The 20842-nt window shown below is 39.7% G+C and overlaps 1 protein-coding gene across 1 annotated transcript in view; it reads left to right on the forward strand.

The window, feature by feature from the left end:
• Nucleotides 1-20842, forward strand: part of MYRFL (myelin regulatory factor like) — a 125975-nt gene that overhangs the window by 18472 nt on the left and 86661 nt on the right. The window contains exon 2 of the mRNA XM_045062672.1: nucleotides 12626-12716. Coding sequence (XP_044918607.1) covers nucleotides 12626-12716 — 91 coding nt within the window. The remainder of the gene's footprint in view (nucleotides 1-12625; nucleotides 12717-20842) is intronic.

The raw sequence follows: 20842 nt of genomic DNA on the forward strand, positions 1-20842 counted from the left end.
GAAGGCATTGCTGAGGCAGGACAGACACGCCTGAAAGCCACAGGGTGGGCAGCTTCCGCATCACATTTCCCTTAATTTGTGTCATGCAGGGTCTGCCCACTGGGGCATCAATTTCATATTCAACACTGTCCATTCCAGAGGAACCAAACCACCTGCAAAGACTGTGGGTGGACATCCCCACTTTAGCTGACCTTCCTGTGGGGTGTCTTCCTCTTCGTCTTTTTCCTTTTTCCTCTTCTTCCTCCTTTTTGGCCCTTGGCAACATTAGACCAAACCAGAACAATAATTCTTCAAAATCTTCAACGTAAAACAAATGGGATTCAGGGGCACCTGGGTGGCGCAGTCGGTTAAGAGTCCGACTTCAGCCAGGTCACGATCTCACGGTCCGGGAGTTCGAACCCCGCGTCAGGCTCTGGGCTGATGGCTCAGAGCCTGGAGCCTGTTTCCGATTCTGTGTCTCCCTCTCTCTCTGCCCCTCCCCCGTTCATGCTCTCTCTCTCTCTCTGTCCCAAAAATAAATAAACGTTGAAAAAAAATTAAAAAAAAAAAAACAAAAACAAATGGGATTCCTTGATGTGTTCCTATACCATTTAAAAGAAAGTTTTCAGGGCACCTGGGTGGCTCAGTCGGTTAAGCATCCGACTTCGGCTCAGGTCATGATCTCACAGTTCTTGAGTTCAAGCTCTGCGTCAGGCTCCGTGCTGACAGCTCAGAGCTTGGAGCCTGCTTCAGATTCTGTGTCTCCCTCTCTCTCTGCCCTTCCCCTGCCTGTCTCTCTCTCTCTCTCAAAAATAAATAAACATTAAAAAAAAAAGAAGGAAAGGTTTCAGCTTCTGTTTCCCAAATGTATCTTCCACAGTTAAAAATTAGTATTGGTTAACATGCAGTTGATCGTGTTTTATTTATTCCTGTATATATTAATGTTAGTATATGCTATTGAAGAGAACATTGACAAAGCATAAAAGTTTAATCCTCATGGTGAAGGGCTAGGAGGAAGTTCAGCTGTAAGGTTCCAAAACTCCTTGAAAAATGGATTCCCAGACCCCCAGAAAGGCCAGAGGATCTTGCCTAATTTACATTTCCAATCACTAATTTGAGAGGAAAAGAAGTGTGAACTTGATAAGCAACTAATGAAGACATTGAAATACTTTCATGAAAATTGAGGTCACGTGATACAATAGACTGACCATTTTCACCTCCTACTTTAAATCCCAGGCAAATTTTTAGATTATTCACTGAGAAGCTATGCAAATCACCACAAGGGCAGCTCTCCAAAGGTATTGAGCAATCATTTATTATTTACACTGAATGGCTCCTGAGTTTGTGAAAAAGCAAATTGGGCACATTCATATGGAATTATAATAACGTTAGTGCTGAAAGATCATAGATCTACTACATTCTTAAGCTGTATATGGCAGACGCTATAAGCTGCCTTCCCAGTAGTGGTCCAGCCACCTTCTTTTCTGCGGGCAGAAGCTTAATCTCTTTAGAGAGAGGAGAGTCCTTGAGCTGAGGAAGGGTAGGCTGTAATGTAATTGATTTAAACCAGTTATCACAATCTCAAGTTCCTCCTCTCTCTCCCCTTCTCTTCATAATTCAGCAGCTGTAACTCTTTTTTTTTTTTTTTTGCAACCTTCTTCCATCATCCTTTTTATAAAGGGTAAGTTTCTCTATTTGCTGAAGCACCTAACAATATTAATAACTTGACATGACATTTTTATTAGGAATGTTATTATTTTTGTTAGTTTTTGAGTGGTTTGTCCCAACCCTACTTTCCTACATTCTTTCACATGATTTTGCAGAAAGCAAGGTTGTTCAAGAACACATTCATTACGGTAGAGTAGAAAACACCTGAGTCCGTGCAAGAACAATTTGTTATTGCAACTTGAACAAGTTATGTAAGCTGGCTAAGAATATTGGATTGGGAGCCCCCCAGGTATCTCCTTGGGCCTGACTTACCACACTATGTTGGTGCTGCCTGTTTTTTGTTTTTTTTTCCTGTGCCCCTCCCTCACCTTGAGGGTAAGATTGAGTGTTGCTCGCTATTGCATACCCAGTGCCTAGCGTATGCACACTTCATTAAATATTTATCAAATGCTGAATGAATTAAGAATTCTGTTAAGTGTCCAGTTGAAGTCAGATACACATTTCCATGGAGAGTCTCCTGATCTGCCAGCCTCAGGCAGCTGGACAGGCAAGAAGATGAAGTTCACCCACCTGGCTAGTTTTTGGTGGGCACATGAAGACTCTTCAGTGTCTTCTGCTCTTTGTAAGAGTCCGGCAGCCAAGTTTTTAGTGATCCTTTCCAGAATTTTGCATCTGTGACGGTTCTGGAAGCCCCGTGTGGGCGTTGCCATCCTGTTACACAATGTGCTGAAACTATTTATTCACTCAAGTTGCATAAAGGTTAATTTTTATTTTATCGTTTGATTATCAGGCACATAAATTTCAGGTGATTCATATCATGTTAAAGTCCAGACAGTCTTTTAATTTGGTCACGTTTCCAACAATGGGTCATGTTCCCTCTGGTTAAAAGAACTGATTAGATTCTTCCTGGATCAATGTAGAACTTCCTGTGCAAGGGGAACTGGGGAGACTCCAAGGATTCTAGGTCATCAGGTGGAGTTTTTCTTGGGAGCAGTGCCCTGCTGCTCCCTTCTGTGTCTGAGTGCAAAAACAGGATGATATGACACGAGCAGATGAAACCTCCAAGCTCCTTCTCAGGCTCCTCACCCAAATCTCTCATATTTCTTACCTCAAAGCATGAGCACAACCTCCCACCCAATCACCAAAACTAGACTAGACTAGAGAATTACCTAGCTTCCTTCCAATCAGTCACAAAGTCCAGTAGGTATCCCTTCTCAAATACTAGTCTCATCCAGTGGTGTGCTGGTGAACATTCAACAACCAACTCTTTGGGGAAAGAATTCCCAATTTGTAGTGTTTGCCAATTTCCATGGTGTAAACCCTCCCTCGTGGCCAATGGCAAGCTGCTAACACAACACAGCAAATAGGGATTTGGGAAGAGATGTGCACACGCTTTGTACAAGCTGGCTCCAGGACACCAGGGATTTTCCACCTTCCCGACACCCCCTCCCCGCTGCTGCTATACTGGATCAGAGTTTCATGGCATTTAAGACCCCAGGATCTGTCCCTGCTGACAATTCTAGCCTCATGGACCCCTATTCCTGGAAGCTTTGCCTGGCATCTTTTTGTTCTTATTAGGTCATTTAGGTGACCCGTAATGCCATATGTACATCTCTGTTGTCATATCACATTGCTGTGGTATGTGTTTATGTCAGTCTTTCTCGCTAATCTGTGAACTTGCTGAGCACAGAAACTGATAGTACTGACAAAGGGTAGTAGTTATTGAGCTGGGAACTATGCTAAGCATCTTAAATGCATTATCTCATTTCATCTTTGGGTGCCTGGCTGGCTCTGTTGGCTGAGCATCTGATTCTTGATTTTGGCTCAGGTCAAGATCTCATGGTTTGTGGGTTTGAGACCCGCGTCAGGCTCCCTTCTGACAGTGCAAAGCCTGCTTGGGATTCTCTCTCTCCCTCTCTGCCCCTAACCTGCTCGTGTTCTGTTTTTTTTCTCTCTCTCAAAATAAATAAACAACCATGAAAGAAAATTTAATCTTCAGAACAATCCTATGAGGTAGATGCTCTTATTATCCTCATTTTATAGGTAAGGAAGTTGAGGCACCAAGGGGCTGCATGATTTGCCCAAGGTTGAACAGCTGGTTGCACAAATCTACAGCCAGAGTTGATCCCAGGCCTGATTGTAGAACCAGGACCCTTAACTACTAAGGCCTCTTGTCTTTGTGTCTCTAGCATTTGGGACTCTTCCTGGTCTGTAGCAGGTGTGTTGAGTGATTTAATGAGGGAAGGCTCATGTTGGCAGCATCCCTGACTAGTCTTGCTCAGCTTCAGGCCAGTCTCCCAACAGCAAGAAACTATAAACCTGCTCACATTACCCCCCTGATGGAAATGTTGCAATGTCTCCATAACTTTCAAGATAAATTCCTTACCTTGGTACCTATGAAGCTTCATGATCTGGTGTCTGTTAGTTTCTCTAGATACCCCTTCCACTCCTCATCATCACATTTATTCATTCAAATTTTATTACTTATCCAACAGATGCAATATTTATTGAATAGCTAGGCCTAACAAGGTTCCAGCCCTTGTTCTAGGATGTATACGAAAGAGGCAGTTTATCCCCTAGAGAGGCTTAGAGGTTAGTGAGAGAGACAGACACACACCACACAACCACAGGGGTTGGAACAGAAGTGCATTCAGCTTTCACCAGGGTCTGCAACAGGCATTGTCTCTGTCTCTGACGTGTTCTTTACCTGGCTCTGGCCATACTATTGGCACATTTCCACAGGAGTCCTGCTGCTGGTTTTATAAATTCATCTGCACATGCTCTTCTCTGTTCTTAGAATTTTTCTTAATAACTACCTACTTATCTTTAAAAACTCCTCTCAAGTGTCACCTGCAAGGAGTCCTTCCCCTCTCCCACCCCTGCCAGCCTAATTGAAAGCTCCCATAGTATTCATGTCTACACCCATCCTAACATTTAACTCGTACGGCTCTAGCTGACTTTCTTGTCCCTCTCACTGGATTGTGAACTCATTTCTGATTTTATTCCCGGACACAAAGTGGACACTATATATATAAATGAATAAATTGAATATATTGAATAATATTGAATATATTGAATAATATTGAATAATTGAATAAATTGAATATATTGAATAAATTGAATATATTGAATAAATGAATGGAAAAATTCGTGAATTAATGATTGGAAATACCATCTTTTCTCATCTAACTCTGAATTGGCTGTGGCTCTAAACACTGACATTAGATTTGAAATCCAGCTTTAAAGACATCCAGATGGCCAACAGTCACATGAAAAGATGCTCAAGGTCGCTCCTCATCAGGGAAATACAAATCAAAACCACACTGAGATACCACCTCAGGCCAGTCAGAGTGGCTAAAATGAACAAATCAGGAGACTATAGATGCTGGAGAGGATGTGGAGAAACGGGAACCCTCTTGCACTGTTGGCGGGAAGGCAAACTGGTGCAGCCGCTCTGGAAAACAGTGTGGAGGTTCCTCAAACAATTAAAAATCGATCTACCCTATGACCCAGCAATAGCACTGCTAGGAATTTACCCAAGGGATACAAGAGTGCTGATGCATAGGGGCACTTGTACCCCAATGTTTATAGCAGCACTTTCAACAATAGCCAAATTATGGAAAGAGCCTAAATGTCCATCAACTGATGAATGGATAAAGAAATTGCGGTTTAGGGGCGCCTGGGTGGCTCAGTCGGTTGGGCGGCCGACTTCGGCTCATGTCATGATCTCGCAGTCCGTGAGTTTGAGCCCCGCATCGGGCTTTGTGCTGACATCTCAGAGCCTGGAGCCTGCTTCTGATTCTGTGTCTCCCTCTCTCTGACCCTCCCCTGTTCATGCTCTATCTCTCCCTGTCTCAAAAATAAATAAAACATTAAAAATAAAAAGAAATTGTGGTTTATATACACAATGGAATACTACATGGCAATGAGAAAGAATGAAATATGGCCTTTTGTAGCAACGTGGATGGAACTGGAGAGTGTTATGCTAAGTGAAATAAGTCAGGCAGAGAAAGACAGATACCATAGGTTTTTACTCATACGTGGATCCTGAGAAACTTAACAGGGACCAGGGGGGAGGGGAAGGGGGGAAAAAGTTACAGAGAGGGAAGGAGGCAAACCATAATAGACTCTTAAATACTGAGACAAAAACTGAGGGTTGATGGAGGGTGGGGGAGAGGGGAAAGTGGGTGCTAGGCGTTGAGGAGGGCACCAGTTGGGATGAGCACTGGGTGTTGTATGGAAACCAATTTGACAATAAATTATATATATATATATATATATATATATATACACACACACACACACACACACATCTATATCGATGTATATATACACACACACATCTGTATAGATGTATATATATACATACATATGTATAGATGTGTGTGTATATATATATATATATATACATCGATATAGATGTACATATGTATATGTATGTATATATATACATCTATATAGATGTGTGTATATATATAATCCAGCTTTATTTTCAAAACAAAATGTCCTTAGCAAATGAGAGAATTTGGTTTCTCCTCCTCTCCTCCATCTTCTCTTCTCCTACCCCTCCTCCTCCTCCTTTGGAGTACTCATTGGCATTTCTGCTTGAATTTCTCATGAACACTGGTGTATCATAGGGAAACTATCTTTATGTTTAAACCCAAAGGGCAACCATTTAAGGGGATCCTCACTGTTGCTTTTTAGAAACTTTTAAAAACCTAGGGGCACCTGGGTGGCTCGGTTGGTTAAGTGACCATCTCTTGATTTCAGCTCAGGTCATGATCTCATGGTTCATGAGATCGAGCCCTGCCTTGAGCTTCAGGCTGAGCATGGAGCCTGCTTAGGATTCTCTCTCTCCCTCTGCCCCTCGTGCTCTCTCTCTCTCTCTCTCTCTCTCAACTAAAAAAAAAACAAACCTAGAGTTGTTGTAATAGACAAATTTGTCATCTTGGCTGTTGTCTGAGTGCTCTGGGCAGGGATGCTGCAGGACAAAAGGTGAAAGAGTCAGTAAGGGAAGGGACAGGTGGCATCTGGGTTGAGGAAAGTGATGTGGGAAGGGAGTCTATCAGAAGGTAACAGGAAAGGACTGGTGGGTGGTGGATGGGCAGGTGGATGGAGAAAGCAGAATAAATAAAAGGAAGGTTCTTGCTCCCTACTCACACCTCTGGAGAAGTATTGTTTCCCCAAAGGTATATATATGTCTATTAACAAGTCCTGTGTATTCAACTTGGACTTGTCTGTGCTAATCCCTAGTGGATTGATCCCCTAACTATGTGTTTTTTTCTTGTCTGTCCAAGGCCTAGGGGTAGCAGGACAAGTTACCATGTGTCAGCTGTTGCTGTGCCTAGAAGGGGAGGCAGAGACCTAGGGTGAAGAAGGGCTTTCTTTCTGAGAGCAATAAAGAGGGCAGTTCTCTGGCATTCCCAGGAGGCCTGGGCAGCTTCTCCCGTTCTGAGTAGGATGGTGACAGCCACAAAAGACAAATGTAGAAAAGGGTAGAATCCAGGCTTGAAAGCGAGCCTCCCTGACAGGGGGTGGGCTGCCTAACAATGCCATCTCTGCAGGCTTGGGTGTAATAAATAAGTGTTTAAGACATTTATAGCAAAGTGATTATTTTTAAAAGCATGAGATTTATTTAACAGTCATTTAAGAGTTTCCCTGTGTGCGTGTAAAGCCTTCTGAAAACAATTTTATCTGACAGTATGGATTTATCTTGTTGAGTAATTTCCTTTGAGTCTGGAAGGTATAGATGTGATTTTAGAGTCCTAGAGAAAGTTGGCTACTGCGGGGACCAACTCTCCTTGTTCATTAAAGTGTTTGGACAGGCTACATGGGGCAGGTCCTGGGAGCTGTGGACCGTCTCCTATTTCTGCCTGGGGGATGGAGGTGGGGGAGCATGGGTCATAGAAAGCAAGTGATACATTGGTCAGGTCTTAGCATGTGTTGGCCACCTCCAATTTTTGCTGGAGCATTGTGTGTGTGTGTGTGTGTGTGTGTGTGTATGTGTGTGTGCGCGCGAGCACACTGTATAAAGCAGATGGGACACCAGCAGGGGCTTCAGTGGGAAATTAAACAGATCCTTCCCTCCATCTGCTTCTCTTAGCAATTGGCTTGACCAAAGCCCAGTGAAGTAGTAGAAGCAAGTCAGTCCTGTCTGCAATTTGGAGCATGGGATGGGGTGGTGATGGTGGGGAGGGGAGTGGGCGCATGCTCAGGAATCAGGCAGCCTGCTTGGATTCCCTGCGTACCACTTACTAGCTGTGAGACCCTGGACAAGCTAGTTACCTATGTAACCACTTTGTCTTCTGTGTAAGCTGGAAACATTAGTGTCCACCTCCTAGGGCTCTTATGAGGATTGATGAGTTAGGTAAAGTGGTTCTCTTTGCCTTGGCTCAGAGTCAAAAATCCAAGCTACCTCTGAATGTCCCTGGACAGCTATGATAGCTCTGGACTTCATTTTCCTTCTGTTCTTATCCCTTTATAGTCCTTTCCCACAAAGCAACCAGAATGGCCTTCTTTTTTTTCTTTTTGTTTATTCATTTATTTTTTGTGGATTCTACACATGGGTGAAATCATATGGTATTTGTCTTTCTCAGTCTGACTTATTGCACCTAGCATGGTACCCTCTAGGTCCATCCATGTTGTCACCAATAGCGCTATCACATCCTTTTTGTGGTTGTGTAATATTCCACTGTAGATATATACCACATCTTCTTTATCTGTTAGTCCATTGATGGGCACTTAGGTTGCTTCCATATCTTGGATATTGTAAATAATGCTGCAGTAAACATAGGGTTGCATGTATCTTTTTTTTTTTTAATGCTTATTTTGGAGAGAGAGACAGAGCCATCAGGAGGGTGCAAAGACAGAGGGGGACAGAGGATCCAAAGCAGGCTCTGCACTGATGCAGAGAGTCCAACGTGAGGCTTGAACTCACAAACTGCGAGGTCATGACTTGAGCCAAAGTCGGATGCTCAACTATAACTTTTCAGGATGCCCCTATAACTTTTCAGATCAGTGTTTCTATTTTCTTTGGGTAAATAACCCGTAGTGGAATTGCTAGATCAGATGGTATTTCCATTTTTAATTTTTTGAGGAACCTCCATACTGTTTGTCACAGTGGCTGTAGGGAGGAAAACTTTTAAAGATGTCAAGCGTATCATATCGCTTTCAAAAGGCTTCCCATTGCTCTGACCACCTCCCCTAGCCCCTTCCTTGTGCTCGTGTGCTTTAGCCACCCTGGAATTGTTTCTCAAGCCGGCCCTGTGCTCTTGCCCTTCCTGTTCTCCTCTGCCTTCCACGCTCTGCTCTTGGTCTTTGCATGGCTGGCTCTTTTCTGAGACGCCCTTCCAATCAGAAGGAACTCTTTCCTTCTGATATGATAAGCCTGCAGCTTATCATATCACTCTGTTTCACTTTCTTATGAAAATATCCTGTTTACTTATTGTTTCTTATATGTCACATCAGTCCTCCCCTGGCCCCCATTGATGCCACTTTTCCCTCCCTTAGAATTCAGGCCCCCTGAGGGAATGAGGCAATTTGTCTTTTTGTCTGTTTTACCCCCTTCTTGGTAGGTGCTTTTTTTTTTTTTTTTTTAGAAGAGTGCAAGCAGGGGAGGGGCAGAGAGAGGGGGACAGAGGATCTAAGGCGGGCTCTGCACTAACAGCAGCGAGCCAGCTCACCAACTGTGAGATCATGACCTGAGCTGAAGTCAGACATTCAACTGCTCAAGTGACTGAGCCACCCAGGTGCCCCGGGTAGGTGCTTGATAAATATTAGTTGAATCAGTGATAGAACGAATATGTCTTCCCCTGCTCATCTCCATCCTATTCTTTCTTTAACATCTCACTCAAGACTAAACTCCAGTATGTACTAGGAGGTCATTTCTCACCATCGCAACACTTAAGAATATCTTCCATCTATTTCCCTCTTAGTTTATGTCACTGAAAAAAGTGGGTGATCTCTCTTCTCATTCCCTCCTCTTCTCTTTCTTCCTCCCTCTCTTCCACCTGTCTCTGATATCCATCAATGTTTCCCATTTGGGAGGTGCTCAAGATTTTAAAAATTTTATTTTAATTGGTGAAGTAGAAAGCCAAAAGCTAAACATATAATGGTCCTCCTGTCACTAGTGCTGTGATCTGAATGTGAGCGTCCCTTGCCCCTGGAAGAATACAAGGAACTGGATTACATGAGGGATATTGGTGTGGGGGCTAGACAGTTGATGTGTTATATATTAAATTGTGCCTAGGAAAAAACCCACGAAGTTAATAATTGGTGAATATAAGTGAAGGGTGCAAGTGAGTTCCTGTAGCTTCTCTTTGGGTTTGAAATTATTTCAAAATAAATTGTTAAAAATTCTTTCCCTCTCAAAAAATGCACAAAGTTAAATTTATCAATCTTTTTCATCATAATTTTTGGCTTTTAGGCTGCGTTTGGAGAAACCTTTATCTTAAGATCATAAGAATATATTCTTTAAATTTTTTTAACGTTTATTTATTTTTGAGAGAGAAATTTACAGAGTGCGAGTGGGGGAGAGGCCGAGAGAAAGAGGGAGACACGGAATCTGAAACAAGCTCCAGGCTCCGAGGTGTCAGCACAGAGCCCTACGTGGGGCTCGAACCCATGAGCCATGAGATCATGACCTGAGCTGAAGTATGACACTTAACTGACTAAGCCACCCAGGCACCCCAAGATCATAAGAATATTAACTCACACTTCTTTCTATAGTTTTATTTATTTATGTTGGAATTTTTGCTCTATCTGGAATTTTGGTGTGGAAGTAGGAAAATAATCCATATTTTACCCCTCATATGTCTAACCAGGGTTCCCCAAAACTTTTATTGAATAATCACTCTTTTCTCACTGCTGTCAAAGGATTTGTTTATTGTGTGCTTAAAGGCCTAATATGTTACATGTATATGTGATATTTCTTGATATATCCTGGATATATCCTATATCCTTTGATGTGTCCTTGCGTGTATTTCTCAATATTTATTTACCTCCTCCTCCATAATTTTTCTGGTGATTTTTGACTATTTATTCTTCTAGAAGAACTTCAGAACACTCTAATTCGGGCATTAATTTCAGGCAACACACAAACCAGTTCAAAGGGGTTAATAGGGTATATGCAAGAGTTTGTCATGTAATTGGAGTAAAAGTCAAACAACCAGGCTTTAGGAAGGATTGAAAAATCAAGAAGGACCTGGGTTAATGTTATGGAGATATTTTGACTATTACTCTAGTTTGCCTAATAATTATATGACTTAATCTCAATCATCAGCTCTAAAGTCTAGTTCGGGGCACCTGGGTGGCTCAGTCAGTTAACCATCTGACTCTTGATTTTGGCTCAGGTCATGACCTCAGGGTTTGTGAGATTGAGTCCTGTGTTGGGCTCTGCATTGATGGCACAAAGCCTGCTTGGGATTATCTCTCTCTCTCTGTCTTTCTCTGTCCATTCCTCATTCATACTCTGTCTCTCTCAAAATTAATAAGTAAACATTTATTTTTTTATTTTTATTTTTTTCAATATAGGAAATTTATTGTCAAATTGGTTTCCATACAACACCCAGTGCTCATCCCAAAAGGTGCCCTCCTCAATACCCATCACCCACCCTCCCCTCCCTCCCACCCCCCCAACCCTCAGTTTGTTCTCAGTTTTTAAGAGTCCAATAAGTAAACATTTTTAAAAAATAATAAAATCTAGTTCAAATTCTTAGGAGAAATAATTGAATTGGTCACTGGCTAGCCAATGGATTGGTTCTTCCTGATTCAGGTACCTGTAGAGGTTGTATTACAAATATGGCTGCTAGAGACTATTTTCACAAGGGTAAAGTTCTTAGAAAATGAATATATGGGTTTGGCAGATGTTATCAATAATGTCTAGTAAAAGTTTTATGACACTGAATCCTTTAGTCTAAGATCAATGTCTTTCCATTTGTTCAAATCTCTTCCTATGACCCCTCATAGAGTTTTTTTTTTTAATATTGTCCCCAAATATATGTTTAGGTATTTTATACTTTTTGTCATTTTGAATGGAATCTTCTGCACTATATTTGTCAGAATTGTTGATTGGTTATTTTTTGTGTGTAAGGAGGTAATTATTTTTTTTTTTTACTTTTAATCAACTACTCTGTTGAGTTTTCTGGTTATTTTGAATTGTTGTCACTTTTTTCTCCTGAATTTACTAGGTATAGAGTCATATTTTCTACAAATATTGTTTCTACAAATTGTTCTACAAATATTTCTACAAATATTGTTTTGTTTCTTTATTATATATTCCTATGTTTTATATTCTTTTTAAATTCTAACATCTTTATTATTATCAGAAAGAAACCAGTAAGTTTATTTTCATTTTTTTAAATCAAGGAAAAGGATAGAAATATTGTGTTACATTTTGTGAAGTCTAACAAAAATGTGAAGCAAGATAGTGAACTTCTTGTTGAGCTTAACTGGAAATAATCTGCCCAACCATCCCACCTTCCTCCCTCCCTCCCTTCCTCCCTTCCTTCCTTCCTTCCTTCCTTCCTTCCTTCCTTCCTTTACTTCATCCATCCATCCATCCATCCATCATCCATCTATATATGCATACATCCATCCCATAAATGTTTATTGCTGCCTTTTTTATACCATAGATTCATGTGGCTACTTTAAGAAGGACAACACCCCTGCTCCTAAGGACTTTAGATGGAGAAACAGCCACAAAGGCAAGCAATTATAATAGTATATAAGGCAAAGCACAGGGTGTTAATGGAGGCACATAAAAAGGGTACCTACACCAGCCTTGGACAGGCAGGGAAGGAGAGTAAATCTAAAAAGATTTCTAAGGAAATATTTGAATGGAAGAAAGATCACACTCTCAGTAAATGTATTATGCCATTTAGTTGCTTTAAAATTCTTGGGTGTAGCCATGTCAATATCTTTAGCTGTTAGCCATTCTGAAATCTTCATGAATCTCACGATTTTCAATTTGCCTTCGCAGCTCACGGGACCAGTGACAGTCTGGGGAACCCGACGCTGGATACAAGTCTGCTGGAGGAATTCTTGGGCAATGATTTCGATCTGGGGGCCTTGTAAGTAATGAAAGTACTGCTCTCCATTTGATGTTTTAAAAGTTATGAGATAGTTAAGTGAACTAGGAAGTGTTCTCTCCTCTTCTGTTTTCCAGAAAGGCATGGATGGAGTTGATGTTTCTTCTATAAATCTTTGGCAGTTTTCATTGAGTGAGGTCAGCTGGGCCTGGAGTTTTCTTTATAGGAAGGTCCTCCCTTTCTAATTCAATGTCTTTACTAGATACTGGGCTATTCAGGTTATCTATTGGTAGTTGTCAGCTTAGGCAGTTTATGTGTTTCAGTGAATTTACTGATTTCATCTAAGTTGTCAAATTCACTGGCATAAAGTTATTCATCATATTCCCTTATTTTACTTTGAGTGCCTATAGAATCTGTAGTGATGATCCTTTTGCTCTTCTTGATATCAGCAATTTGTGTCTTTTTATTCTTGATCCATCTGGCAAGAGGTTCATCAGTTTTTCAAACCCTTTGAAGATCCAGCTTTGGTTAAATTTATGTTCCTAATCATTTTTCTGTTTTGTTTTTCATTGATTTCTGCTCTTATATTCTGATAATAGCATAGCTACTTCAGCTTTCTTTTATTTTTAATTTACATACAGTAATATTAAATTTTTATCCTGTATATAGTTTTGTGAGTTTTGACAAATTCATAGAGTTGTAGAACTGCTATCATGATCAGCACAAACAATAGCTCCCTCACCTGAAACATTTCACTGATGCTTCATAAGGGAAACTTATCACCCATCCCAAGACCTTAGTGACAGTTGATCTGTTCTCTGTCCCTATAGTTTTGCTTTTCTGGAATGTCACATAAATGAAATCTATGGTATATAACATTTTTAGTATGGCTTCTTTCACTAAGCATAAAGTCTTTGATCGATAGTTCATTCCTTTTTATTGCTGAGAAAGACTCTGTTGACTGTTTATAATACATTTTGTTTATCCACTTGCCTATTGGATTATTTCCAGTTTGGGACAATTACGAATAGCTTCTTTAAATACTAATGCACAGTTTTTTATGTGGTCAAGAGTTTTAATTTCTTTTTTTTTTTTTAATGTTTATTTATTTTTGAAAGACAGAGTGCAAGTGGAGGAGGGGCAGAGAGAGAGGGAGACAGAATCTGAAGCTGGCTCCAGGCTCCGAGCTTTCAGCACAGAGCCTGATGCGAGGCTCAAACTCACAAGCTGAGATCATGATCCTGAGCCAAAGTCAGACACAACTGATTGAGCCACCCAGGTGCCCCAAGAGTTTTAATTTCTATAGGGTAATATTTAGAATAAAGGCTCCTGGGTCATATTTTAAGTGTAAGCTTAGCTTTATAGAAATTGCCAAATTTTCTAGCGTGGCCATACCATTTGCCATTACCACCTGCAGCATATGAGACATCCGATTGCTTCTCTTTATTGCCAGTTCTTGGTATTATCAGTTTAAAATTTTTTTCTTATAGCTGTTCTGTAATAAAAAGCTATTCTATAGTGGTATCTCACTGTGTTTTAACTTGCATTTTCCTAATGATGGATGATGTCGAGTATCATTTAATGTGCTTGTTTGCTATTTGTATGTTTTCTTTGGTAAAGTGTCTGTTCAAATTTTATGCCCATTGAAGTTTTCTTACCTTTGAGCTTAGAGAATTGTTTAAATATTCTGTATATAAGAACTTCGTTGGATTTGTGATTTGTGAATATTTTCTCCCAGTCTGTAACTTTTCATTCTTTTAACAGTGTCTTTCCCAGAACAAAAGTTTAAAAATTTAAAAAAAAATTTTTTTAACATTTATTCATTTCTGAGAGACACAGAGAGACAGAGCATGAGCGGGGGAGGGTCAGAGAGAGAGGGAGACACAGAATCTGAAGCAGGCTCCAGGCTCTGAGCTGTCAGCACAGAACCCGATGCACGGCTCGAACTCACGAACTGTGAGATCATGACCTGAGCCGAAGTCGGATGCTCAACTGGACTGGGCCACCCAGGCGCCCCTAAAATTTTTATAATGTCCAATTTATCCATTTTTTCCTATACAGTTTAAGCTTTTTATCTATGCAATATAGATACTGCCTACTCTAAGTTCCCCCAAATTTTCTTCTGTTTCCTTCTAAAAGTTTTAGAGTTTTACATTTTACTTTTAAGCCTATGATCCATTTTGAGTTAATTTTTGTGTAAAGTTTGAGATATAAGTTGAGATTAATCTCCTTGTGTATTGATGTCCAATTATTCCAGATTTATTTGTTTAATAACCATTCTCCATTGAATTACTTTTAGTAAAAAATCAGTAGTATTTTTTATCTAGCAAAAAATCAATTGGCCATATTTATGTAGATCTATATCTAGACAAATATTCTGTTCCATTGATCTATGTGCCCATCATTCTGCCAATACTACACTATCTTTAAGAGATATATTTTCTGGCTATAAGTCTCCCCCCTTTTCAGCCCTGAGAAATAGAATAGAAACAGATGAGGGAGAGGGAGAAGATGAGAAAAGAAAAAAAAAAACAACTCTGTCACACAGTGAAGATAAATCAGACATAAAATGAGGCAGTGGGAATATAGGATATGACTAATAGAGAACATCTGTTTTTTTAATAAATGTCTTCTCATTTGCAAATATCCTCTTTTAATGTGTATTTTTGAAAGAGAGAGAGAGAGAGAGAGAGAGCGAGCAGGGGAGGGGCAGAGAAGGAGAGGAAGACATAGAATCCAAAGCAGACTCCAGGCTCTGAACTGACAACACAGAACCTGACATGGAGCTTGAACCCACATTCTGCAAGATCATGACCTGAGCTGCATTTGGGCATTTAACCCAGCTGAGCCACCCAGGCACCCCAGGGAATTTCTATTTTTAAGGGATATATTTTCTGCACATAAAAATTCCCCCCTACTTTTCAGCCCTAAGAGACAGAATAGAAACAGATGAGGAAAAGGGAGAAGATGAGAAACAAAACAAAACTCTGATTTCTATCTTGGTTATTGTGCTTTTATTATAAGTCTTGAAATCATATAGTGTAAGTGCTCCAAATCTGTCTTTTTCAAAATTTTGGCTATTCTAGTTCCTTTGATTTCTCATATAAATATTGGAATTATCTTGTTAGTATCTGTACAGTCCTGCTGGGATTTTGATTAGAATTGTATTAAGTTCAGAGATCCATATGTGGAAAGTTGGTATCTTAACAAAATTGAATCTTCCGATCCATCAACATGGTATATCTCTCCATTTATTTAGGCCTTCTTTGATTTCTTTCATCAATGTTTTATACATTTCAGCATGTAAATCCTGCACATATTTTGTTAGATTTATGTCTAAATATTTCATGTTTCTCTTTGAGGCATTATAAATAATAGTTTTTTTCCTCAGTTTTAGGTTCCAATTATTCATTACCAACATATAAAAATAGTATTGATATTTATATATTGGTTAGGTCCTGCAACTTAATGAAGTCATTTATTAGTTCTAAGATCTTTTTTTTTTTATAGATTTTTGGGGATTTTCTGTGTTTACAATAATGTCATATGCAAATTAGGACAGTTGTATATCCCAAACTCTATGCCTTTAGATACATTTTTTTTTTTTTTTTTTTTTGCTTTATTGCACTGGGTAGGACTTTGGGTATAATGTTGAATAGAGAAGTAGAGACAGCAGATGTACTTGCCCTGTCCCTGATCTAAGAGGGCCATTATTCAGTTTTTTAAAATTATTGAGTATGATACAATGCTTTTTTCCCCCTTTAAAATGTCTTTTTATTTATTTTGAGAGAGAGAGCGTAAACAGGGAAAGGGCAGAGAGAGAGGGAGAGAGAAAATCCCAAGCAAGCTCTGTGCTGTCAGCACAGATCCTGATGCAAGGCTCAAACCCACAAACCATGAGATCGTGACCTGAGCCAAAACTAAGAGTCAGAGTCAGTTACTTAACTGACTGAGCCACCCAGGTACCCCAGTGCTTTTTTTTTTTTTTTAACTGAGGGAGATTCTCTTCTGCTCCTGCTTCCTCTCCTTAACTTTTAAATTTTGAACAAACCTTATATTCCTGGGATAAACCTCAGTTTGTCGTGAGGTATTGCCTTTACACGTATTGCTAGGTTCAATTTACTAGTATTATGTTGAGGATTTTGCACCTACATTCATGAGGATATTGATCTGAAGTTTTCATAGATGGTGTTTTTCTGGCTTTGGTGTCAGGGTAAAATAGCTTCTTAAAATTATTTGGGAAGGGTTCCACCCTTTTAAATTCTCTGGGTAAGATTGTGTGGAATTGGATTTATTTCCTCTTTAAATATTTGGTAGACTTAACCAGTGAAACCATCTTTGCCTGTAGTTTGCTTTGTTGGAAGATCTTAACTACAGATTAAATTTATCCAATAGATATAAGACTATTCATGTTATCTCTTTCTGCTTAGTGATTTTGGTAGTTTGTCCTCCTTCTCTGTTGCCCCCAAGGAGTAAGTCCATTTCAAATATGGACACAGTTCAGAGTATTTCTTATTAGCCCTTTACAGACTCTGAGTCTGTAGTGATATTTCCTCTTCTGTTCACCATATTGATAATATGCTTATTTTATCTTTTTTTTCTTGATCAATCTGGGTAGACACTTAAACGTTTTGTTGGCAGCTTTTGGTTTCATTGATTTTCTGTATTGTGCTAGTTTTCAGTAGCACTGATTTTTACTCTTTATTTCCTTCTTTTGCCTGCTTTAGGTTCAGTTTGCTCTTCTTTTTCTAGTTCCTTAAGGTGGAAACTTAGTTCCTGATTTGAGATCATTCTTTGTTTTCTAATATAAGCATTTGATGTGTACGTTTCCCTCTCTCTATGGCTTTAGCTGCCTGTTTCAGTTTTTGACATATTTTAATTTTCTTCAGGCTTAAAATATTTCCTAATTTTCCTGAGGCCACCTCTTTGACTCATGGGTTGCCAGAACTGTGCTTCTTAATTTCCAAATATGTGTGATTTTTTTCTATGTTTTTCTGTTACTGATTTCAAGTTTATTTCTCTTATGGACAGAGAACATAATTTGTATGATTCTAATTCTTTTAAATTTGTTAAGGCTTGCTTCATGACCCAAGATAGAGTCTATCTTGGTAAATTTTCCATGTGCACTTGAAAAGAATGTGCATTCTGCTATTGTTGGGTAATATCTTCTATAAATGCTAATTAGGTTAAGTTGGTTGACATTGTTGTTCAGGTTATCTCTATCCTTGCTGATTTTTTTTACTGCTTTCATCTATTAGTGTGAGAGGAATATTAAGCCTTCAAGAATGATTGTGGATTTAGAATTCATACTTCTTTCCCCAACATTTAAAAAATTTTGACCTACTGTCTTCTGACCTTCATGGTTTCTGATGAGAAATAGACAGTTATTTGAATCATTTTTCCTTTGCATATGTCATTTTTCTCTGACTGTGAGATATTTTATCTTTGGTTTTCAGCAGTTTTATTATGATGTGGCTGGGTAGGGGCATAGTTTTCTTTGAGATTATATTGTTTGGGATTATATTGTTTCTGAATTTGTAAATTTATAGCACATTTGTATGTGCTGAATTTGTAAATTTTCAGGACATCCAGGAAGTTTTCAGCTATTATTTCTTCATATTTGTTTTTCTGTAATAATGTCTTTCTTACATGTTTTTAGGACTCCAGTGATACAAACGTTAGACCTTTGATACTGTATGGGTTCCTGGAGTCTCAGTTGACTTATTTTTTCAATTTCTTTTCTTTCTGTTGTTCAAATTAGATAATTTCTATTGATTCACTGTCTTTAAGTTCACTGACCCTCCTCTGTTATTTTCATTTTGTTATTAACCCTATCTTGGCATACCTGAAAATGCCCTCCCTCTTCTCCCCTGTGAAAAGAATGAAACCAGACCAGAATCTCAGTAATGAGAAAACCTATTTGTGGATATCTCTGGTACCTGGCTCTTGCTGCTGTTTGCCAACAAGAACATCCTTGCCAAATGACCATGGAAAAAAGGCAGCTCAACATTTTGCAAGCTAGTTAAACACACACACACACACACACACACACACACACACACACACACAGCTAGTGGGTTGCCAAATGTGTGAGCCCACACTCTGAGCCAGCTCTTCTGCTGTAGGCACTGCGTGGGTTGAACCTAGACACTAATTACCCTTGTGCCTGCCCTTACATTCCCCCTCACTCCATCCAAACCACTGATGTGAGTCCCTGTAGGAAGACTGGGCAGGATGTATCCTTTCCATCTCTGGCCTGGAAACAATCTGCCAGAAATTGTCTAGTCTCTCTTCTATGTAACTGCTCCTTAAGAGAAAGTACAGCTAATTTTACCAGGGTTCTAATCATCTGGATCACTTTTATAACTAGCAGAAAGAATTTTGGCTGTTTGGTGGGGAGAAGTGAACAAAAGTCTTATTCAAAGAATGGTCTTCTTATCTGGGAAGTCTGAAATCTGCCATATGATCTTAGTCTCCATGATAATAATGGTCCTTCCTGTAGAACCAGAGTTATCTCCTCATGGGCTATCACTATTGGTTTGCCTAACCAGATTCATTCTTTACCTTTAGGGGTGGTTGGGTGTAAGAGAGGTAGAGGAGGGAATTAATATTGTTGAGCGCTTACCAAGCAATGGGCAATGTTCTTTGTGTTTTACATATTCATTTATTTAATTACACATTTGATTTTTATTTTACACATTTCATTCTCTGAACAAATTTGCCAAATAGAAACAATAATATCTACATTTTATAAATATGGAGGTGGAACGAGAGTAAGTCCACAGGTCAATAAGTGGCAAAGCTGGGATTAAAATGTACCTGGCTCTCCAACACATGCCCTTTCTTCTATATGCAGCTTTTACATTAATTAGGTGATACTTAGGAGGATGTGAATCTCAGGGAAATACCTTCAATGCATCTAAAATTATCTGACAAAAGATGTGACTCAGGATGGATCTGAGCCATAGTTTGCAAAGATTGTCAGAGTTCATGCCCATTAAAGAAAAGTCCTATGATCAGATAACCTGTCACTGCTTGATAAAAACTGCTCAGCTGCATTAAATGAGGCTGCAATAAAACTCAGAGCGAGAACAAGTGGAAACAGTTCCAGTCCATGACCATGGGGCTGTTCAGGTGGTTCAATGATGATTACATCTGTGCAGCCTATTCAAATATTCCAAGTGTTGAGTATTTCTAAATACCCGGCTCTTTTTTGCAGGTTATTGCATTTCTCATAACAGCCCTGAGATGTAGGTTTTCTCGCCTGGGCTCACAGCTAATAAGTAGCAGATCTGGGATTGAAACCTGAGTTTCTACCAATCCTGAGTTACTTCCTCTCTATTATATTGCCTATGAATTGTGCCTTAAAAAAATGTCAGTGACAACTCTTTTCCTAAGCAATCTGAGACTACTGGGCTGCAAAATTGATGAGAGCCAGTTTAAATCTCATAGGGAGATTTTCATGTCTCAGTCATATTAAAAAATGGAATTGGAATTATTGGCCCTGTAAAACAGGTACCCCTAAATGCTGTATGGAAAACTGGTCCCATGAGATGTTGTGGGAAAAAAATAAAAGTTCATGGGCACTTGGGTGGCTCAGTCAGTTAAGTGTCCAACTTCAGCTCAGGTCATGATCTCATGGTTCATGAGTTCAAGCCCTGCATCAGGCTCTGTGCTGACAGCTCGAAGCCTGGAGCCTGCTTCAGATTCTGTATCTCCCTCTTTCTCTGCCCCTCCCCCCGCTCATGCTCTGTCTCACTCTCCCTGTCAAAATAAATAGACATTAAAATTTTTTTAAATAAAAAAACGAAAGTTCCATGATGAGCAAATGAGCTTATGACTCACTGGCTTAAAAAAATATTAAATGAACTTCACTGCAGGACTTTTCAGAGCTTTTGATATGCTAATGTGCAACTGAAGAAGGGAACTGATATGCAGTGTTTCTCAAATTTATTTGGCCATGAACCCCTTTTGGGAGGCATGCACTCCTACATGAGCACTGGGATATGCTGCTCAGGACTTTCTCATCTTTCTGTGTAAATCTAATTGGTATGTTGAGCTGGGACAGTCCTGTCAGCACATGGAAATTTCTAAATATTGCACTTAACCCTTTGTTTCCTTGTGTGGCAGAGTCCAGGGCAGCTGTCTGCCCAGGAGGAGCAGGCTGA

Source organism: Felis catus, chromosome B4, assembly GCF_018350175.1.
Source record: "Felis catus isolate Fca126 chromosome B4, F.catus_Fca126_mat1.0, whole genome shotgun sequence".
NCBI lineage: Eukaryota > Metazoa > Chordata > Mammalia > Carnivora > Felidae > Felis > Felis catus.